Here is a 24,953-nt window from a genome sequence, read left to right as displayed (position 1 = left end):
CTGAAATTTACAATAGCAGCAGTTTGAAGCAAATGCAATAACAGTTTTAAGTAGCATTACAAGATTTATTTTTACATGTTTAAAATTCAAAAACTCATTGGGGAATTCTGGAAATGGAGAATGTTTCATTTAGAAAAACTCCACGGTGTTTTGTTTCAACACTAAACTGTAAACAGCTGTGTTAAGAGTATCTAACATGCATATGCTCTTTGTATTTTTAAATTTAAAGAGAGGCAGCCCTCAATTATACAGGGTGATAAAGGAAGTAATTCTGTGGATAATCCACAATAAAAGGGAACCTCCAAATAATTTATATAGTTATCAACCCATGTGCAAACTTATTGTTATACATAATTCTTCCATATTTGTTCATTCCTTCATTCATCAAACTTGTTCTGCACACTATCTTTGTGCCAGGAAATACATTGTGTGCTGGGTGGGGAAGGGGATATAAAGAAAAATAAGATGGTTTTCATTGTAAGGGGGGCTCCAATTTTAGGAACATATGATACTAAGATCATAGATCTTGAGCTGGAAGGGACCAGAGAAGCCACTTAGTCCAACCCTCTCATATTACACTTGAGGAAACACCAAATGGAGTGGAAATTGCTTCTTCAAAGTCATACAGGTATAAAGAGTCGCTGGTGGGATTTAGATGGAGGAAAGAATCTAGGTTCACCTTCTCATGTCCAAGGACTGTGGTGAATTGAAGGCAAAATGGAGAAGCTCCTCTGGGCACATAGAGATCATGCCAAGGTGAGGAATTCAGCTAAGATAGAAAAAGGGTGGTAAGGGTAGGGACATGAATTGGGTTGTTGAGATGATCATTTATAGGCGCGGGTATTAGCTATGCAAAGAGTACGCTATAGTTCCAAAGGAGGACTAGATGTAAACAGGAGGGTACACTTGGATTCAGCAGCAGGACAGTGGCAATGCTACTTATCCAATGACTCCCCAAAACTTTTTCCTTCAAAAAAGTCCAGCTGTATAAAATCTCTGCATTAAACTTCAGATTTACAAGTTCAAAATAGATAAAGAAAATACAAAAACAAATTGTGTACACAGCTTTTAGTCTCTTAATATATAATTGTGACCCAAAGGGGGTCACACGGTCAGACATTACTGAAAAGACAGGACAAAATATGTCTATTTGTATACCATGTATGTATGTATGTGTAGTATGTATATATAATGTGTATATATTGTTTGTATATGTATAATATAAAATACATAAAATTATTATGAAGTCAAGCTTTGAACTCTAAGAATATAAAGTCATTTTTATTTCCTTTATCACAATGGTAGCCCAACTTCTTTGAAAGAAAATCAGACTGGTAATCCATGTCAACAGAGTGGGGTTTTATTGAATTGAGCTGTTACATTTCAGTATTTTAAAATGGATACCAGTTTCCATCAGTGCTTCCTGAGAATTCATCATGAACTAATTTACATTCTTCTGCCACCAAGATAGGAATCCTATTACCAAGGACCTTATCTTAAGTAAAGGGGTCTCAGTGCTCATAGCAATGGCACTTGGCTATTTACATATGAAGGCTGACAAATAGGTTGCTTCATATCTTGGTTTGCTTAGCTCCTTTTCTATCTGAAGATAGATTTGCACTCTGAAGTGAAGCTATAGAGAAACTAAACATATCTTTACTATAATAGGTTCTGCAAGAGAAGAGACATACTGCATAAAATTAACTTCTAAATATGTACATATATTTAAATATATATGGCACATATTACATATGGATAAACTCATATAATGGCTGCCATGTATGCATTATATACATATTTGTGTACATGTAAATATGTATATTTATAAACACAGGTATGTATTGCATCTGGATGCATATATGCACATATATGTATATGTATAATTATACACACATACAGTGTTCCAAAAACCTTAGTGTAGCTTTATGTTTTAATGACCAGAAGTATAAATGCTACAAATTTACAAAAAAGTAATATTTGAAAAATTAATTATTTATAGTTTTGCTTTTTAAATTAACATTCAACATAACCATCATACACGAGGAGTCAGTTTTTGAACTTTGTAAATGCTTTACTCAATGCCTGAGAAGACAGAGTTTATAAACCTAGCCTTGAGATCTTCCAAAGAATGAAGTGTGGATGCAAAAATGTAAGTTTTGATGGGACCCCACAGGAAAAAGTCTACTGGAAATAGAGCAGGTGACTGAAGTGGCCAAACAAGAGGACCTCCCCTACTGATCCACCAGTCTGAGAAAGTTATCCAAAAACTGATATACACATAATGCATAATGACAGGGTGCCTCTTCATCAAAGTTAAACATTTATTCATCACAATTAATTCACAAAACTAAATGGAAAATAAATTTAATTAATTAAACTCATTTTTGGAGCATATATATCTTAATTTTTAAAAATACATGTATAAATATATAAACATATATACACACATACACATGCATGCACGCATACATACATATATGTGGATTTTCCCTTCCTCCAGACCTTCATCTTCCTTCCTTTCATATTACTACCACAGTACCACCAAAAACAGGAAAGTACCCCCACCACTCAGACTCTTCACCACGGTGTTATTGTTAACTCCTCACTCTCATTCCCCATATCTAATCTGTAAATATTGTCAAATCTACTTTGTCTCCTCCGACATTGCCATAATCCTGATACAGCTCACCATTACCTCACACATGGACTACTTACTGCCATAACTGCTTGTAGGTTTTTTTGCCCCAAGTCTCTCTCCACTTTAGTCTGTCCTCTACTCGGCTTTCCAACAGATCTTCCTAAAGCATAGGTCTGACCATGTCAACCCCTTGTTCAATAAAATCCAGTGGCTTCCTAACAACTTTAGGATGAACTATGACATAATCTGTTGATTTAAACTCCTCACAAGCTTGCCCCTCTTCCCTTTCCAGTCATTACAACTTTCTCTTTTCCCTTCCCCACCCAATACACACATATTTTGGATCCAGTTACAGCAGCTTCCTTGAGGACCACAAACAAGACACTCTATCTCCTTACTTCGTGAATTTTCATTGGCTGTCCTCAATGCCTGGAATTCTCTCCTTTTCATCTTTACCTGCTGATTTCCCTGGATTTACTCAGACTTCAGCTAAAATCCTACCTGCTACAAGAAGTTTTTTCCCAATTCCCCTCAATACTAGTTTCTTCCACCTGCTGATCATCTCCAATTTCTCCAGTATATGTCTTGTTTGTATGTAGCTTCCCCCATTTGTCAGAACAGAGAAAATTGGTTTTGTCTCTTTGTATTCCCAGGACTTAGCACTACCTGGCACATGGTAGACACTTAATAAATGATTGTTGACCGACTGGACAACAAGCAAATATATTTTAAAGTCAACAAAATGCTTTACATTATACTTTGCCATTGGGGCCTCACAACAACCTTGTGAGTTTGGTGCTAAAGTCATCATGATCCTTTTACAGATGAGAAAAATGACTTGCCCAGGGTCATACAACTAGGAAGTATCAGAGGCAAGATTCCAGTCCAGGCTTTCCTGACTTCAAGGGCAGGATATAATTCATATATAGGCACATATTGTAAGAGACTGATAGCCTTATTTATAGAAATTGTTTATTACCATTTCCAATCAATCTTTCAAGATTAGAAAATCTGTGTATCATAGTGGGGTCAAACTCAAACAGAAGCAGAGACCACTAATCTGTCCAAAAAGGATCCCTGCAAAGCACACATTGACCTAGCTTTAAAATGTAATAGTATCTATGGTTTATTATATTTTTACTTATTTGATTAATATTTCTCAATTAATTTTAATCTGTTCAGACCACACTCAGAGTGTTATGGAGCACATGTGGGCCATCATCTGTGTGTTTGATGCTCTAGTATAGTGGATAGAAAGCAAGCCTTGAAACCAGGAAGACCTGAGTTCGAATCTTGTCTCAGATACTAGCAGTGAGACCTTGGTCAAGTCACAACTTCTTAGTGCTCTAGATGAATCTCCTTGAGATAAATGCTCTTGTTTTAACAATATTCTTCTTGTGATGTGCTGTGGCTAAAAATCATGGAATGACCACTATTTCCAGAAAATTAAAGTTGAGAGTTACCCACAGGGTATTAGAGAGGTGCATATTGCTTATGATGAAGCTGTTACACACAAGCAATGCAGAGTTAGACAGAAAAGGCACCAAGGATGTCATGAGAGACACATCTGATGGAAAAAAGAAGGTAGGCTGGTAATGGAGGAAAAGCAGGAGATAAGTGATGGACAGCACAAGTGTGCTTCACTGTATCTGCACAATGTCAGAAGATACAGAAGAAGGCTTCCCATACATTTAGTGGACCCCCTTTCCACACCTCCATGAAGGATTTAGGGAAGGATCTGGACAAGGGTGGAAGATGAACATGCGTGGATGACATGTGGTCTATACATACCAGTGCTGTCAAGCTCAAATAGAAAGGGCCCTGTGGGGCACATATTGATTAAAAAACCCTACAAATTAACATTCTCTATTTTGTATTGCATTTTTATTTATTTTATTCACCATTTCACAATTACGTTTAGATCTGTTTTAGTGTATATGCACTTGGCCTGAGCTGAATCTGATACATCTGTTCTAAACCACTGGAGGGAGTGCCTGCGTTGATGAGATCATAACTCCATCATCATATTAAAGGGCATGTGCATCATACAGAAAACACCCACCTTTTATGCTGATACATATAGGGAGATGTGGGCACTGTTATATTGTTATGTCCTAACTCTTCATTGTTATTCACAAGGACTTGATGAAATTCAAAAATAATACCTATAGTAGACTTTGATCACCACCATGTGTAAAGCGACATTCACCAAATGCCACACCAAACAGCAGCTTTTGTGTAAAGAAATTAAATTTCCCGAATTTCTCTTAATATCTGAGTGTAACATATCACCTTTATGATCTCATATTGATAAATTATTGCAAATAAAAATTATATAGGCCATAAGAACTCTTGGATCTGAATGTAATTTATTGTAACTTTGGAAATTCTTAAAGAAGGCACTGGAAAACATCCTGTTATGACCATCCTGTTATGGGAAATTAAAACAATCTTTGGGCAAAGTGCTGAGCCAAGTATTGCTCATAAGACATAAAAATATATGAAACAGCACCAAATTACTGTTGATCAGTAACTACAAGGACACCTTTTATAAGCTATTAACTAATCAGTCAACAAATATTTATTAAGCTGCATTTATATGTTAGGCACTGGGGATAGAAAGACAAAAATACCCTTAAAGATCTTTCATGCTGTCAAAAAAGATGTGTACCCCCATACAAAATATATACAAAGTGGGGCAGCTATGTGGTTGTAGTGGATAAATCACTGGTACTGAAGCTGGGAGACCCTAGTTCAAATCTCACCTCAGACAATTACTGGCTGTGTGACCCTGGACAAGTCACTTAACCCAAATTGCCTTAAAAATACCTGGGGCCATCTCCAGTCATCCTGATGTATATCTTACCACTGGACAAAGATGGCTTTGGAGGAGAGAGTGAGGGTGGTGACTTTGAATAGCCCTTTCTCACTTTAATCCAATTAAGTACAAATCATGACATCACCTTCAGATGTCATGGCCCTCTTCAGGAATGAAGGATAAACACCACCACCAACAATAACAACAACACCAACAACAACAACAGAGAAGAGGTAGGTTTGGGGGCATTAAGGGAAGCACAGATAGTTGGGGGAACCAGGAAAGATCACAGTTACAAACTTGTGTTTGAGAGGAACCTTAAAGGAAGCTAGTGACAATTATACAATGTTGAATAAATCAGTAAATAAATCTCCACATATTAAATGGGAAACTTTATATAACTGAAATCATTTTTTAACCAAAGCAGAAGTACCTTAAGACTCTACTATTTCTTTCTAAATTCACTTTGTTTACATTTATTTATTTTATTTCTAATTTATGGAATAGCACAAGCATTTCCATAACATAGTATAATAAAAATGAGGATTGTACATGAAACTGTAAATCTATTATGTATAACTTGCTATTCCTTCAATATATAGGTTAGATAGATAGATGATAGATATAAAAGGCATCATGCAATTTTTTTCTTTTTTTTTTCTTCCCTTCCCCTCCCCTAGAGATGGCTAGCATTAGACACAAATAAGTGTGTGTACATATGTGTTTGTGTGTATGTACATATGTAAAATACTCTGTATACTTCTTTATATCAATGCTTTCTCTGGATGCAGATAGCATTTTTCTTCATAGGTCCCTTATGACACAGCAATACTGCTACTAGGTCTATTTCCAAAGATGATAGGGAAAAAGGAAAAGAACCTATATGTTCTAAACTGTTTATAGTGGTGGCAAAGACCGGGAAATGGCAGGGATGCTCATCAGTTGGGGAATGGCTGAAAAAGTTGTGTCTTATGATTGTGATGGAATATTACTGTGAGACAGGAAATGATGAGGTCAGTGATCTTAGAAAGATATAGAAAGAGTTGCATGAAATGATGAACAAAATGAGTAGGAACAAGAGAACATTGTATACAGTAACAGCAATATTGTTCTAAGAACAACTGAGTGAATAAGTCATTTTGATTATTATAAATATTTGAATTAATCAAATTCATTTTTTTCCCTCAGGGCAATGAGGGTTAAGTGACTTGCCCAGGGTCACACAGCTAGTAAGTGTCAAGTGTCTGAGGCTGGATTTGAACTCAGATCCTCCTGAATCCAGGGCCAGTGCTTTATCCACTGTGCCACCTAGCTGCCCCTAAAGTATATTTAATTTTAATGTATTAAAATAGATGAGTCAGTTGTGTGGAAAGAATGGGTTAAAACTGATAGACATACTGAATATATTACACTATCAAGTTATTTTAAAAAATTAGTGGAGAGCATCCAGTATATCAGATAGATTCTCCATGGAGAACAAGGTGGTCTGATGGAATTATAACCTGTACTAGGGAGTAAATAGTCACATATCAATGAAGCCATAAATTTACCAAAGCATACAATTTATAGTGAACAAATGATTTCTTGAAGGTTGTTTAACAAAGAAGCATTCTTTAAATAGTTCTGTAAATAATGCTAAATACTGTTCTTCTCTTTGGAAACTTGAAAGCAAAGCTGATAGGGACTAGTGAAGCACTAAGAAAAAGATCCATTCTTTTCCAATTGAATGCCAAGGCATTCCATGTTGCAACTATTCAAGACTCCACTGAGAAACCCGAGCAAATATTTATAGTTTCTACTCTTCTTGTCATGCAACAGTTCAGAATTGTCTCAGTTGATTTAGCACCAATTTGAGTCAGTCTTTAGACATTTGTCCAAGTAACTGGACCAAGGATACCTAGTGAAGCCTTGTCACAAATGACAGGGTTATTCTTCATTCTTTTCAGTATGTTTGGGTGGCAGAAGTGATGTTGAACAGACAGTAGATAAACGGGCCACAGACTCACTGAATTGTAACACCAGGAATATTAAATAAACCTCAAAGTCTGATATATTTCACTACTGTATGAACCACCAAGAGGACTCTAGGACATCAAACAGACAAAAAAGAACTACAGTGAATAGAGAGATGGAGATCAGAAGGCTCTAACTTTATATTCACAAGATCAATTGTCACGTTTAGCATTTGATTATGGAATGGATTATACCATTGCATAGACAACAGTTCTTAATTCTCAGATCTGGTATAACTTCCGATGTAAATTAGTGAAATAGTATTCTGGATTAGAAATCCATTCCAGTTGAGTATAGTTAGCAATAATCCATCGTCAAAAACTCAATTAAACTTGATAAAATTCAGTCTCTGAACCTATAATGTCAAAACTCTGGATCATGGTGATCTCACCATTGTAATGTAATAGGACCTGACAGAAAATACTGACACGAGCTAATAGTTTGAGGACAAGCCCTGGTCCAAAGGTCAAGATTCTAAAAGCAATTATATGGATTTTTGCATAGAGTCTAAAAGATAACACTTCTATGTTAGGTGGATCAACAACACCCTAACTCTCTACTGAACTGGCATGACACATCGCACCACCCCTTTTCGTTTTCCTGACTCAGAATTTCTCTGATGGAAAACACAACAAATTCAATTCCATTAATATAACAACAGGTAAAATGAAGAAACCTGCCTACTTCACTCAGATTTAGAGACAGAGACCGGACAATATAAAAGTGAAAATGATTCCCATCATGATTGGCCTTGGAACTATTGTCCCAAGATTTTCATAATTGAGATAAAGAAACCACTTTCCTCTGTCACATAAAAATGTTATGATTTTCTGTGGACAAAATATCCCTAATATGATGAAAGCATTTACTAGATGAAGAGCAAATTTAATAGTTTTCTTAAGAAACTTTTCCTAGAATCTGACTGGCCAAGACCCCTGGTTATTAGTAATCATTGTCATTAGTCAAAATCATTTCATTTGGTCAAATGAGGTAGAATTTCTGTAATTTTCAAAACAAATCAATATTTGGAAAAAAGAGCTAAACTCACCAATACTGGGATAACCAGGTGTAGAAGGATCTCCTCCAGGATTCAGTGAAACCATGAAGGAGCTGTGGCTAAGGTTGGCAGTCTTTGGTAAATCGCAAGGATCAATGTAAAGAAGAACACCTCCAAACCCAGCTTTTTCCAACAGCGAAAGCTAATGAGGGAGATGAGAACAACAATGCAAAAATGTGACTGCTTAGAACACTTCCAAAGGTAAATATGTAAAGAGGACTATATTCATAATATAATTTTTATAGACTATAATAGAATTTTAAATAGAAAACAGAAATAGAAAATATAATTTTAGGCTCACAGGTAGAAATGGAAGGAAACTAACACATTTTTAATCAAGGGATCTCAAATCCATTGCCCATACTTTGGGCTGGTTAGAGATGGATTCATCCCCACTGTCCCCACTGTCATATTAACACAATCCTTTTATACTAAGTAAAGAGTGTGACAAAGCATCCCAAAATAATTTGATCTTAGGCTTCATTCAAAGAAGTACAATGTCCAGGAAAAAGGAAGAATATATTCTTGATGTATTTTGTTCTGGAAAGGCCACAACTGGAAGGAGCCAGACATACTGAAGTGTATCCGGAGAAATGTGTCCCCCAAATTTCCACCCACTGGAGCAGCTAATTTCTCCATTATTTATCAGCTGGTCAATTTGGATTCATGACATTTACTATTATGTGAGAAAAGTTAGATTAGCCCAAGTATTATCATGAGTACTTGGCACAGAGTTAGTTAGGGGTGATGGACTGAAATGTTCTTCTGTTAATGACAGTATTTGACCTGCAGGTTGCATAGGGAAGAGGTAAATATAATAGTCCAGTGAAGCAACAAGTCTTGCTACTGAGGCTACTTCTGGGAGAGGGAGAGAATGGTGGATCTGAATTTTCTATGTCCATATCTAATTTGATTGATTTTTATTTCACTCCCCACCCCCGCCATTATCCTTGTCTGTCTCTCTGTTTCTCTCTCTCTGTGTCTCTCTGTCTCTGTCTCTCTGTCTGTCTCTGTCTCTTTCTCCTCCTCCCTCCCTCCCTCACTCCATATTCAGTGTTTCCAAACAGTGACATTTCCCCATTCATAATATCTCTTTCATCTGATCCTTCCCTCTATTCTCACTGCTATATTAGTTCAGGCCCTAATCACTTCTATTCCAGATAATGGCAACAGTCTCTAAATTCTCGTCCCTGATTCAAGTCTCTCCCCATTTCAGCCTATCTTCCACTCTGTTACCAATTATTTTTTCCCTAAACACAGATCGACCATGTTACTTTCTTACTCAATAAAATCGAGTGCTTTCCTACTGCCGCTGGAATATTATGAACTAGTCTGTTTAGTTTTAAAGTCCTTCCAAGTCTGACCCCAAACTATTTTTCCACCCTCATTGGGAATTACTCTCCCTTTTCCACAATGTTATAGAGCCAAATTGGCCATATCTTTGCAATGGTTGTTTCCCCAAACCTGGAATCCTCACCTGCCTCTCATAGAATCTCTTTGATACAGTTCAACCAGAACCTTCTCTATGAAGACTTTATCTTTTCAACTACTAGAACCTTCCCTCCCAAATGACCCTGCAGTTAACTACTTTGAATTTATTTATATATTTTGTCATTATATTTATTCTTTATATAATTAGGTGACTGATTTTTACGCAAATATAACATCCTTAAGGGCAGAAGCCATATGTATTTCATTCATTGTTTCATTTTTTAATACAACAAATAACTATTAAGCTGAAGGAGATAAATTGTAACATTGGTCTTCAAGGAACTTACTACAATTATCTTTTTTTTTTTTTTTTGCAGGGCCATGGGGGTTAAGTGACTTGCCCAGGGTCACACAGCTAGTAAGTGTCAAGTGTCTGAGGCTGGATTTGAACTCAGGTACTTCTGAATCCAGGGCCGGTGCTCTATCCACTGCGCCACCTAGCCGCCCCCACTTACTACAATTATCAATGCATTCTCCTCATACCCTAGCATAATGCTTTGTACCTAGTAGGAACTCAATGTTTGTAGAATTGAATTGTCTTGTTCTTGAATAGTGAATGGGCAAACATTTATATTTGAGTGGAATTTAATGCCTTGTGTATCTCGGATATCAGCATATGTGTTTCTGTGGTCATGAGGATGTGGTTTTCTATGTATACGAGTGCGTATGCTTGTGTAGATCAGTAGAAGGAGACTTCGTGAAACAGGAAGAAGCAGCCCTGTTTTCTAATCTGAACTCTACGAGTAACTAGTCAATGACATGAGGCAAGAGACTTTACCTTCCTTACCTATAAAAAGAAGGTGTGGGCTAAAGTACATTATTATTCATTAATATTATTTGAGTCTAGCTTTATCTCACTAAATATTGTGTAGCCCAGAATGCTGGCCCTCCAAGGGACCTGGAAATCACTGTAAGCAATGCTTACGTTCTACCAAGGTCTTGTTTTTGGTGGGTCCACCCAAAAGGCTTATGTTTTTATTTCACCCAAATTGTGTGGAATGTTTATACTTACCTGCTGATATAATTCACAAAGAAGTCCTTTTCCAGAAGCTGCCTACATGCCATCCAGCTAACTGCTTGCCATTACACCCTTGTTTGAATTCTGCACAATATAGAACTCACAAGACTGGATGAGGGAGCCACGTCTCTTTCTGGTTCTTTCCTCTTCTGAATCAACTTCCAATTCTTCCTAAAACCTTTTTGGGTTTTGACAAAGGCCATCAGACTAGATGCCTAGTAAACTTTCTTCCAGCCCTATAGTCCAGGAATCTATTGACGTGGAGAGTTCATCGAACAAGTGAGAGAAACAGGGAGCTCCAGGGACTAGTAATTTTTCAGGAATAAATCAGTAAGTATTTACAAGTACTGTCTATGCCAGGCACTGTGCTAGGGTGCTAGGAGGATGAATGCAAAAGTGAAATCATCTCTGTTCCCAAGGAGCTTACAACAGGAAAACAATCAAGGATGAGGAAATAAGAAAAAAACAGCCAACAGCCAAAACGTAGACTATGTTAATAATTTAAATTTATTTTCAATATGTTTTGTTTATAAGGCCAAGAGAAATATTAAATTGACTTCAGAAAGATTTCAACCAATATTGACTTAAATTTAAATATATACACAATTGTATTGTTCAAAGGAAGTAGGACCTCAGGTATCAATATATGATCTATGAATTTTCTGAGGGTTCTGGATTGTCGTCCTCCATACAGCTACCCAAATGGTGTCCCTAAAGCATGGGGGTCTGATCCTGTCAAACCCTGGCTCACAAAACTTTACAATTACATATAGAGTCAAATACAAAGTTCATAGATGTTGGTTGGTTGATTGATTGATTGAAGTTTAAAGCCTTCTACCACCTGATTCCAACCTACCTACCTTGATGCATACCCTTCACATTCTACAAAGCAGACAAATGAGTCTCCATATTCTCCCTCACACATGACATTCCATCTCTGGTGTCTTTGCATTGGCCATTCCCCACACCTATGATGCAAACCCTTCTCAGTTCTGTCTCATAATATCTAGTTATTGTCAAAGATCTATTCAAAGCTCAGCTAGATGCCATCTTCTATATGAACCCTTTCCTGTTTGCTCCATCTGATGGAGTCTCCTTCTCCTCCCCCTCCATTATCTGGTACTTTTTTGTATAGACTTATATGTGTATCATCTCTCAACATAGAATGTAAAGTCCTTGAATGTAAAACAATTTCTTTTGTTTGTTTATTTTTTTATCCCCCAGTCCTTGGCACAGTACATGGTACATAGCAAGTGCTTAATAAATGCTTATTGACTCATTGATTGATCAGGTAATGATTTTGACAGTATGTATTTCATTCACAAGTCACCCCTTTCCTAATTAGACTTATTATTAAAAAAAAAAAACTTCCTTTGCCAAAGAAGAATCAGAGTCCCCTTTAAGTGGCCACGAAATTTGGGGATGGTCACTTTCTTCTTTTGAATTGCATCCAGAAAGAGAAATGGCATGCAAATATCAGATGTCATCATCTTTTCTTCTCATGGCAGGGCAGCCTATCTGGAATAACAATGTTCAGCTTGAAAGGATGAGAGAAGTCATTTATGTCTACATTTTTTAAAATTCTGATCCTCCAGATTATGTGACCCTAAGAAAATGGTGGCAAAACTCCATTTTGAGTCTGACCATTTCTGAACTCCAGATTAAATGTCTAATCCACCTGCTATATTTCCCATAGCATATGTCTAGGGGCATAGTTCCAAAGCTTCTTGTGCTTCATTCGCTGGTGAACCCCTGCCCCACCCCTCAACTCCAGGTACTGTATTAAGTAAGACATGATGCCAAGCAGAGGACGCATCCCGCTTCATGCCCCAGTGCACAGAAATGATGGAAAACAAGATACCTTTGCTGCACATCTCAAAACAACCCCCAGTCTAATGAATAGCATTACAGAACACTGTACAAATAAGACACAGAACAGAGCAAGGGGTGAAAAATTGAAAAAGCAGGAAACATTAATACAACTGATTTTATGATTGACAGTTTCCTCACATGAAGGTTCAACAAGGTGGAAAATGTATTTAATGTTCTCTCATAAAAAGATTAGTGATTCCCCAAACAGATACAGGCTATCTCATTTGGATACATCTGCACCTATTAGCACAACAATATTTAAACCCCCCATCCTATCTTTTCAGGGCATTTAGAGAAGCCTCTGAATATGACAATGAAGATCAGATGGAAGTCAAAGTGTATTGTTATTTCTTCTTCCCATCCCATTGTATACATTTTGCTCAGGTTGTGATATCAGGTTTATTTGAAAGAGAAAGCAATTTGTTATAGTACAGCAGCTTTAATAAATGGAAATTTCTACAACAGAACATTGTGAGATGTTTAAATATTAACCAGACATATTGCTCATTCCCTCCACTAGATTTCAGAAACTTAATACAAATTAAGTGCACACTTTATTGCTAGATCTTGCTTACCAGGGCTAAGAAATCCACAATGTTCAATTCTAATTAAAAATGAAATTGAACTGTAATTCCCTGGAAACAAAGGCTGATCAGACTCAATAAGCTTTACTTAATTTATTTCAGAAACAAAATAATTGAATTGCTTCTAGTCAAGGACAAAAAAATGCTTACACTGTTAAGAGTGCATGGCCCCAAATCTTTTACATTTCTATTGTATTCTCAATTTGTCAAGTTAGACAACGTCTTTGAAAAATTACTTATAAAGTCCCAATCTTGAATAAGCCCTCAGATAATAATAATAATAATAATAATAATAATAATAATAATAATAATAATAATAATAATAATAATAATCAGCTATTCTGGAGAGCATGACTATGTTGTATAGCAATATATGTGGAAAGATCACCAAATATATTTCTCACCTAACATATATGTAGGAAGTTCTATAAATTTCCTGTTTTAGGATGCATCTTAGAATATAAGGATTGGGAGAGAGACCTTAGGGATCCTCTATCAACTTCTTTGTTTTATAAATGAGGAAAGGCTGTGATTTACCCAAAGTCACATGAGCAAATAAATATTCCTATTTGGATTGGGTTAAATCTTTTTTTTTCATGTCTTGCCTTTTAGTGTGTATGTTGTGTAGCCATGGGGAGGTTGCTACCCTTGAGATTTTGAGCAACTAACTCTTCCTGTACATTTAAATAGGGATACTAAATGATTACTCGGGTTCCTTCTAATCTCTATATTAAAATCCTTGTTTTTTGTTCCTATCAGTCAGCCAAGTCAAAATCTCAATTCCTAGACTTGAGCATATATTGGAAATAAGTCAACTACAGAGTTGACACCTAGCAGAAGAGAGGAGAAGACAGTAACAGGGGTAGGAAAGGAGGACAGAAAACATGTGTCACTATAAAAAGGTAAAACATCTTTACTATAATGCATAGTATAACAAGAGTCAGAAGATCCAAGTTTGAATCTTGACTGGCAAAAAGTCTGACCCTAGGAAAGGAAGCATTTATCCCTCTCTAAGATTAAATTCTCTCAACAATCAAAGGAAGATAATAAAATTTGAATTATCTACTCTACACATTGGGAGGTTCAAATATTAAAATGCTCATGAGCCTGCTCTGTGCATTTTAAAGCATAATTATTTCTGAAGAACAGTTTTATGTAGGTTCCTATTCTATTATTTTGCTAGTGTCATAATAAGGTGTCAGAGCAGACGTATCTTTGGGGTGCCAATTTTAGGTAAACACATATATAATGAGTAAAAATAGAGGTATGGTGTAGCAAAAAGGATTTCACTTTGGGATTCACAATATTTCGGTTTCCATACCCAGCTTTGCTCCAAATGCCATATGCAAACTTGAACCTTCTATCACTTGGTTTCCTCCTCTAAATACTGGTGATCACAGAATCTCTGAGTTAGAAGCTACATCAGAGATAAAACAGTATAGTTATGAATTTGGTGTCAGAGAACCTGGGGTCAAATCCTTCCCCTGCAACTCAAACAATACCTGTATGACCAAGGGCAAGTCAATAAACTTCTCTTGACTATAATTTCCTCTTCAGGAAAATGACAGTTTGAACTAGATGACCTGTAATGAATTTACCCACCCCAAAGCTAGGATCCTTAGATCTACCTAGACCTAACTATGCCTGAATGAAAACCCAATAGCAGCCCTTACAATGGATCATCCATTCTCCAATTCAAGATCACCAGTGGTGGCAGACCCACTACTTCCAAAAGCAGATCTTTCTATTTTGGGATAGCCTTAATCATTTGGACATGTTTTTTCTTCTATCTAGGCAACTGAATGGCTCAGTGGCCATAGTCTTAGACTTGGAATCAGTAAGATCTGAGTTCAAATTCAACCTCAGACACTTAGTAGGTATGTCTTAGACCAAACACCTAATTTCTCTCAGTCATTGTTTCTTCATCTGAAAAATGAGGGTAATAATAACTACCTCAAAGGGTTATGAGACTCAAATGAGTTAACATAAGTTAAGAGGTTTGCAAACCCTAAAGTACTATGCTAGTTACTGATTAGTTATTATTAACATCATTAGTGATTAATGTTACTATTTGTTTTATTATTTATAAATATTATTTTTAGGTTTTTTTTTTCTTATTAGCCCAAAGCTTCCTTTTCAACCATCAATACACACTGATCCTTGTTTGTCCCTCCAGGGCAGGTGTGTGTGTGTGTGTGTGTGTGTGTGTGTGTGTAAATAATTATGTATATATAGGGAATACTCAATTTTTAAAGATAAGAATATGCAATGAAAGATGGTTGGAGAGCAAAGGTACATACACACTAGGATGCTCCATTGGATAGATAAATCATAGAGCCATCCATGAGTGCAGAGTTAGAGATAGATGATAGATAGAAATGATAGAAAGATCATAAATGATAGACAGATTATAGACTGACAGACCGACAGACAGATAGATAGATAGACAGACAGATAGACAGTGAGCTAGGCCAAGTGGTAAATGATCAGCAATAAGAAAGCAGGCCGGATCATAGTTTTTTGTTTTGTTTTGTGTTAATAACCCAAAATTTTCCACAGAATCAAAGGCCCATCTGTTTAATGCTAATATTCTTCAAATGAGGGACAACTAGATGGCGCAGTGGATAGAGCACCGGCCCTGGAGTCAGGAGTACCTGAGTTCAAATCTGGCCTCAGACACTTAACACTTACTAGCTGTGTGACCCTAGGCAAGTCACTTAACCCCAATTGCCTCACTAAAAAAAAAAAAAAATTCTTCAAATGATATTGTAGATCTGTAAGTCATGCAACACCTCAGACTCTACAGAATTATAAATGAGGATTAGCCAAAGGGCAAGGGGGAGGTGCATGGTGGACATGAGCAAGATGAAACATATTAGAAGAGAGAGATTGTGCATAAGTGGTGGAAAAAAAGAAGGAAGGAAGGGAAGGGAAGGGAAGGGAAGGGAAGGGAAGGGAAGGGAAGGGAAGGGAAGGGAAGGGAAGGGAAGGGAAGGGAAGGGAAGGGAATACTTAATTAGGTGGGAAATGGACTGGATCTGAAGCCAAAGGATCTGAATTCAAATCCCACATCCCTCTTTTACTCTATGTGATCTTCTGTACTTAACCTCATAGGTTTCAGTTTCTTCATTTGTATAATAAAGGTTGGACTAGATTCAATTGAGGATCTCTTTCAATTGTAAATCTATGACCCCATTAACCTTTGACAACCTTCTCTATATTCATTTAGTAGCAAGAGTTTAATAGGAAGGTTCCTGCCCCCCCCACCCCCCCTGCAGATTAAGCAGACTCCCTCCTCCAAACTGATTTATGGGGCTACATAGAAAAGAGGCACAGAGATAAGCAAACATGGATGGGTTGTGATGTGCCTCTTCTGAAGGAGGTCTCCAAATAGATGAGCTGACAGACCAATTGGAGTATTGGAAATATGCTCATCAAATAAACACAAGCTGGAAAAAAATACCCTCATTTACAATTCAACATATTAATTTATGGACTTCAAGAAATGTTTGCACATGCTAGCATATCCTAACATATAGGAATAGTACAAATTCATCACAGCAGGCATCAAGTTGAAAGACTGAGGCATCTGGTTAAATTAAATATTTCCAAAGCAGTCTGACCAAGTCCCTAGACTCAAATCAGACAGAGTATCCAGCAGTGGAGCATCTGGTCCTACAGCTGCCAAGCACACCCTGTGGGTGGAAATGAGGGCTGGCTTTCCTGTTTGAACCTAAAGAGTAGCCTGCCAAGGGGGAGAGCCTTCCACAAAGCCAGCAACAGGAAGACACAATACCAAATTAATAGAGAAATTAGTTCAGGCGTGTGTCATTTTGTCTCAATTATAAGAGGCCCATTGGTGATGGGGGAGTCATAGAAGACATTAATACAGGGCTACAATTCTCGGATGTTTAAACTACAAACATGTTTAGACACTTGTACATCTGCAATCTCTCTGGATCGAGATGGCAAAATTAAGAGGAAAGAATGGGCAGTTTCCTTTTTGTATTTGAACAGTTGGAAGACATGGAGGATTGTCAAATTGCAAAATCGTTTCTGCAAAGCAAATGGACCATGGCTTAGGAAACAATGACTGATGCTGACATAAAAGGGATCTGACAGGCAATTATGAGGTAAAGGCATTCCTCTCTTCCTTTTGATTCGTCCTCTTCAGGGATATTCAGCCTACGGAGACATCAGTTAAGGAATTAGCAGTGGCACAAACCTTTTGAAAACATAAGTGGATGAAAAGGCATGTGCCGTTTAGAAATGTTTTGTGCACAAGTCTAAATTGCTTTCTAACATGGCTGGCTCTATTCACAGCCCCACCAACAGTGTATTAATGTGTCTGTTTTCCCACAGCCTGTCCAATATCTGTAATTTTCTTCTTGGGGTCATCTTTGCCAACCCGATGGGTTTCAGGTAGAATCTCAGAATAACTTTGATTTTAATTCTTCCATTAGGTCTTCTTCCCTTGAAAACTTCCTATTAATATCCTTAGACCATATATCAATTGGGGAATAGCTCTTATTCTGATCATTTGAAACAGTTCCTTATACATCTTGGAAACGAAACTTTTATTCATTAGGGAAAATAACTTGCAAAGATATTTTCCCTAATTGTTTTCCTTTTAATCTTAGCTATATTAGATTTGTTTGTACAAAAACTTATTAAAATTTTTTATGATGTCAAAACTATCCATTTTATTATCTACAATCCTCTGTGTCCCTTCTTTGATACTGGACTTTTCCCTTACCTCTATCTTTACTCCTTTATAGAATGCACTTCAGACTTTCCCCACGATTTTCCAGAAACCTTTTTGTCCTAGAAGCTTCCTTCAACACTAGAATTCACACACTTGAAGTATGTTCCACCACTGTGGCCTCTCACTCTGACTGAATGGTTCCTCTCAGAACCTCTATTTAATTTTGGTAAGGCCTAGATAATAGTTTCATTACTCTCCTGGCTGTAGTGTGAACTTTCCTTTTCTTTTTTGTGGGGCAATAAGGGTTAAATGACTTGCCCAGGGTCATACAGCTAGTAAGTGTCAAGTGTCTGAGGCCAGATTTGAACTCAGGTCCTCCTGAATCCAGAGCCAGTGCCACCTAGCTGCCCCTGGTGAACTTTCTTCACCATGTTCCCATGTCATACCCCCAATACTTTTTCAGCCTTTTTTTTTACATGTTGTCTTCCTTCATTAGAATTTAAGTTTCTTGAGGGCAGGAGCTGTCTTTTTTTAATTGCTTGTGTTTGTATTCCCAGCACTTAGCATAGTGTCTGGCACATTGCACTTAATAATTGTTTATTTACTGACTGATCCTATCCATTAATCAGATAGGTATTTGTTTGACTATGTGATCTGGTACTTATAGGCCTCCTTTCTTTATATCTCCCTCTCCCCACCCCACATTAAGTCCCTTGAGATTCTTGACCTTTTGTTGTATATACATGAATTTTGTTATTCTTACTTCTAGCTTTACATAGGAATTTTAAGGAGTTTGATAGTTCTGGCACTGAATAAGTAAATTAAGTGAGGTAGAATGATCATATTTATTATATTGGCTCAGCCTACATAGGAACAAACAATATTTCTCCAATTCTTTAGGTCAAACTTTATTTCTGTCAATATTGGTTTCTGTGGTGACAAAAACAAACCAACAAAAAACCTGGAAGCTAAGGGGATATCCATTAAATGTGGAATGGCTGAATAGATTGTGGTACATGAATGTAAGGAAATATGACTGTATTATAAGAAATGAGGGGGAAAAAGATGGTTGCAAAGAGACATGAAAATATTTGTTTGAACTGAGGCAGTAAAATAATCAGAACTGGAAAAAATTATATAGAATAAGAAAAATGAACAAGTTTGAAAGATTTAAGAAATCTCACCAATTAAATGATCCACCATGATTGCAAAAGAAATTATAAAGCTACTCATTTCATGACAGAGAGATAATAGAATAATATATAAAATATCCATTTTTATGTGACCAAATTGAAAACATACTTAGTTTAAGCCTATATAATACAAGAGTTCCCCCTTCTTCTTCCTTTCTTCCTTCTTCATCCCTATCTTTTCTTCCTCCCTTCTGCTCGATTTGTTCATAATTTTGCTAACCTGCTTTTGTCTTTAATTAGTAATCTTATAAAGCATTTGTATGGTGAAAAGACTGACAGACAATATAGAGGGGTTAAAGAAGAAAAACTTAAGCTGAATAAGAATGACAATCATCACCATAGTTCAAGACTCCGCTTCTTTTGCCATGGAAGGGTATATATTGTACAGAAATGTAGAAGTAAGCAGCAAGGTATTGATATGAGTATTGGGGATTTTAGATATCGGAATAAAAAGTGTTCTGAATTCACTCAGAGTATTAATGTCAGTTCAGAGGTTACATAGGATTTCTATGCTATTATATATACATTTTGAAATTAATGGTATGGGTTTATTTTCATAGAGATTTTCATGCATTTGAGATTGTGTTTTATACTTAGTTTCTAAAACAAGGAGAATATTTGTAAAAGCTTTTTATAGTCATGTGATCAAGTTTATATTTTATAATACTCTTATTAATATTAAGTTCATGTTCATTTAGATTTCCTTAGTTTGAATTTCACTGTCTTTTATTGTTCCATGTATATTTTCTTCTATTCATTTATCTAATTTTGAAAAATTGCAAGGTGTTTTTGATTTCATAATACAATGTTAATTCTAGGAGTATTGTGCTCTCATATTCTGAGTTGTTTGTTTTTGTTATTTTTTTTCCTCAACTGATTATTTGATCAAACTCTTTAAAGCATTTCCCTGGCAAATTGGTTGCCATGGCAAGTGTAAATTGATTCTAGCAGTATTATTTTTGATAAGCATATTCCAAAAAAAAAAAACAAAAAAAGAGGGGAATGTTTGTAAAAGTTTTCTTTTTTCAAAAAAAGTTTTCTTTGGGATTCTATTGTGCTTTAACTTGTATTTAAATATGTTCTGATTTTTCACAAAAGTAATTGTATACTAAGTAAAAAAAGGGGTATTATTTGAAATTGTTGCATAATTATATATTGTGTTCTGAGTCAAGATGTATTCACATTTTTTGCAATCATTTATTATCCTCAATTTTTAAATCCATATGAGACTTGGATTATGGGAACTTATCATTTAAGACATTAATTGCCTTTATTCTGAGTTATCAAATGCCAGTTGGCCAAGGTGCCATCCAATCACAAGAGGAATACATGCAAGAGCAGACACTGAACTGTCACATGAGGGGAGACATGCATGAAGTCAAGGTATGGCCGAGGGAACGGCTTTTGACAAATGTTGAGGTTGGATTCTCTTGGTTTAATATTTTATTTTATTTTTCCCCACAGTATTGTACAGATGGCTGGAAGTTTTGATCCCACCCATCTCACTTCTACACCTGGCTTCTATGCTCCCTCCTATATGCCTGATGCCATGGACATCTCAATCCCATGCATCTGATTAAGTCTGACTCAGTTTCCTCCAATATGTTCGGTGGCATGGACATATATTCCATCCACCTATTTTAAGCCTGGCATACTGCATGGCAGTACATATTGCTCAAGTGTGGGAATGCTCATATCCCATCATTTCTCTGTTCTTTTATAGTAATCCCCATAATGATCTCAGGTGTCATGATAAATACAGTGTTGAATTTGGCCTTGACACCTGTTACCAATTATATTAGATTTTCTAATTTCTCATAATGGCATGAGGATAATTAGGCAGATGATGCAAAAAGTGATGAAACAAAGATAAAAATTATTTTTAAAAATTAATATCACAGCAATTGTCTTCTCAATTACTCTCCATAAGGGGGGACTATAATAATAATATAATTTTAAGGAATGGTTCAATTTTTGTTTTATTGTATGTTTCATGTGTTAACAACTAAGATTCTGTATTCCCTTAGACATGTTTTTGAGAACTTTCATTGTTTGATTTGATTATTGACAAAGCTATTTTAAAATCGTGTTAAGCTCAATTTTGTAGGAAATTTTCCTGGCTGATTACCAGCATCCACACATCAACCCCTGAAAAGACTTCCATTCCACGACTACACCTAGAGGACATCTGAGAAAAGACTTTCAGAGACTTTAAATGAACAGTTTTGTTTTGTTGTTGTTGTTGTTTTTCTCTTTCTGTTATAATATACACCATCTGTAACATGTACTCTCTGCAGAGGCCCTCCCTTTGCAAGACCAATGTCACAGCACCAGTTCATGAGGACAAAAAAAAATTGCCCCTCTGGACAAGACTTTCCTCTCTCCCTTTTCTATATTGTTATTAACATATTATTAGTTAGCATAGGTTATTATATTCTGTTATTTTTGACTGTTTCATCAAGGAAACGTACCGTTTCTTGAGGAAACAAAGCGGGGAACTGTAACGATTGGAATAACGCCACCTGCTGGAGACTTACTGTAGAAGAGTTCTGCCCATGAAGCGAAGGTCTTTGAGGGCAAGACCAGGAGTCTTTTCTTTGGTGTCAGGAAGTGACGCGGGATAGTGGGAGGAGGAAGAAAGAGACTGGCACTCGCTCTCAGGCTCTTTCCTTTGGACTCTGGTGGAGAGCGGAGCTAGAAATGTGCTCTCCCTTTAATAGATAGGAATCTAGGCCTTTTTTTCTCTCTTTATCAAATTCTTATTCTCCTTAATAAATGCTTAAAAGCCTAACTCTTGCTAAAGCTTATAATTTATTGGCGACCACTCACTAGATATTTTAGACAGTTTAGCTAGAATTTTAGCCCTTAACACTTCTTTCTTTTCTCCCTCCCTCCCTCCTTACTTCCTTCCTTCCTTCCTTCCTTCCTTCCTTCCTTCCTTCCTTCCTTCCTTCCTTCCTTCCTTCCTTCCTTCCTTCCTTCCTTCCTTCCTCCCTCTTTCTTTTCAGTGGATTAAAAGTGGGAGGGAAAGAAATTGAATGCTTAGTACTGTGTGTGTGTGTGTGTGTGTGTGTGTGTTAGTTAAATGCATAAGTGAAGCATCCAAGGCAATGTTCCCTAGAAGGCTAAGGAACTCAGTCACATAAAATAAAGTATCAGAATCTTTTAGAGATTAATGAGGATAAAAAGATAGCAACACACCAGCAAACAGATGCAAGTCTACACAAGAGGAGGTTTGTAAACCTGGACAACTGCAATTTAAAAATATGGTTTAAAAGTGGAAACTCATCCTAGCCCCTATAGAAATAAGCTTCTTGATGGCGAGGGCTGTTTAAGACCTTAGCACAGTGCCTGGCATAAAGTAGGTACCACTTGGAATATGTTCATTCCATCTCTTTGCAAGTGTCCACCTATAGTATATAAGAAAATACAGATATGTATTTAGTGGATAGAAGATAATTGAAAATTATATAGATGTCACAGTCAACTCCTGGGTTACTTCTTCCAGTGCTACCTCTACTTTCAATTCAACATCATACAAGAACATCAACAATAGGATCCTGGAATATAACTTATCTTTGGGAGGTGAGACCAAGATAATTGTTTCAGCAACAGTATGCAGGGGATGCGAAGAGAAAGGATGCTGACTATGCTTTTGAAGCAAATGTTTATGATAAACCATGGTAAGCATATGATGAGATGGTTCAAACAAGTGATATGTTTTGATTCCAATCTTAAGTCCCTTGGATAGCCCTGAGGTCTATGAAAGATTCAAAATAAAGATTCCAAGAAGGTTCTTAATAGGATATTCCTTAATTACATAAAGTAAGTCTTAACTCTTCTTCAAAGAGTTCTTGAGGGTCCTCCAAAAGGATAAATGTCTGTAACATATACAAATGGATAGTATCTTGTTCTAACCTTTGTAAAGAAGGCATACTCCAAAGTCATTTTTACACAGTGTATTCGAAGACCTGATTTCTCTTTCTTATCCCTAGAACTCTTTCCAATGACTCTTTGTTTTTATCATTTCCCTGTATTTTTTTCTTTCTTTTTTTTTCAGGGCAATGGGGGTTAAGTGACTTGCCCAGGGTCACGCAGCTAGTAAGTGTCAAGTGTCCGAGGCCAGATTTGAACTCAGGTACTCCTGAATCCAGAGCCGGTGCTTTATCCACTTCACCACCTAGCTGCCCCCTCCCTGTATTTCTTACACCTATAACTCTTTACAGCCTGGAACACAGTTCTTCTGTATTTCCTTATTTCCCTTAATCTTCCCATATTTAGGTGTCCATACATGAGAAGAAAAAAAAAAAGAAAACAGGGAAAATAAATGCTTTCAGCTTTCTTGAGCAAACCCCATAGTTAATTAGTGCTCTAGTGTTTGGTGGGAAACTCTGGGCTGCAGTATGCTGAGTGGAGTCTTTTCTAGCATGAGCCTCTGTGTCCATCTGAAAATGAAAGTTTCTAATAGGGGCGGGGAGAGGAGATAGTGAATTTCCCTACTATTCTTGTTGTATAATTTAAATTTCTAAATGTGGGTTCTAATCTGTCCCCCCACTTTTGGGGGAAAACTGACTAAAATCACTGATAAACAAGTTTGGGTTTTTTAAGGGTTTATTGAAAGATAGTAAAAGAAAGAGAAAGATGGAGAAGAGATTTCCTATAACCGGGTGATCCTGAACTTCCTAAGCTTCCACTTCTGAAGTCCTCTGCCACCATGCCAATCTCCGGAAGCCAAAGACAGTGAACAGCTTGGCCAACATCTCCTTCCTCCTTCCTGTTCCCCTCCCAGAAACGGGAGGTTCTTCAAGCTGACTGGCCAGTGTCACTCAAATTCAAAGTTCGAAGCTTTTTCAGCTTCTGAGAAGCATGCTTTCTTAAGTACCCTTAAGTACCAGCCAGATGGGCTTACAATCTAGTAAGCAGCCAATGGTCAGTTGCCTTATCCAATTCAATCAGTTTAACTCAGTCTCCGGGTGGGCCCCTGAATATCTGCTAAATCTCATCTATCACATTCCATTATCTTGTAATTGTAGAAAGTAGGGGGCAGATAACAGACATAAAAAGGTGTTAATGTATTCAATGAAATATAAAGGCTTGTCTATGCTCTGTTACTCCTTTATGAAGTGTGAAAGAGTTCCCTTTATGGTAGAAGGGCACTTTGCCATTGGCTATCAGAAAATTGACCATATCCCCAGTGACCCTTTAAAAGCAAGCTTGCCAACCCTGGGGGACTCAAAAAGAAAGGAGCTTTTCAGAGTGTGACTACTTCAGCCTCTATGAGACAGAAATGGGAAGGGATTTCTTTCTCTTCCATTGCCTTCATAATCTCTCTCTCTTTTTTTTTTTTTTTTTTGCACGGGGCAATGGGGGTTAAGTGACTTGCCCAAGGTCACACAGCCAGTAAGTGTCAAGTGCCTGAGGCCGGATTTGAACTCAGGAACTCCTGAATCCAGGGCCGGTGCTTTATCCACTGCGCCACCTAGCCGCCCCCTTCATAATATCTCTTAGTGGAGAAACTCACCCCCAAAACATCCAACATTCAGAGAGTCAAAGGAAGGGAAGGA

At 36.9% G+C, this 24,953-nt stretch overlaps 1 protein-coding gene across 1 annotated transcript in view; it reads right to left on the bottom strand.

Moving 5' to 3' along the window:
* NAALADL2 (N-acetylated alpha-linked acidic dipeptidase like 2) overlaps positions 1-24,953 on the bottom strand; it is a 1,062,489-nt gene that overhangs the window by 494,987 nt on the left and 542,549 nt on the right. The window contains exon 5 of the mRNA XM_043995545.1: positions 8,518-8,668. Within this exon, the coding sequence (XP_043851480.1) occupies positions 8,518-8,668 (151 nt within the window). The remainder of the gene's footprint in view (positions 1-8,517; positions 8,669-24,953) is intronic.

Source organism: Dromiciops gliroides, chromosome 3, assembly GCF_019393635.1.
Source record: "Dromiciops gliroides isolate mDroGli1 chromosome 3, mDroGli1.pri, whole genome shotgun sequence".
NCBI lineage: Eukaryota > Metazoa > Chordata > Mammalia > Microbiotheria > Microbiotheriidae > Dromiciops > Dromiciops gliroides.
Note: the sequence above shows the minus strand (reverse complement) of the source record. Positions and strands in the feature narration are given on the sequence as shown.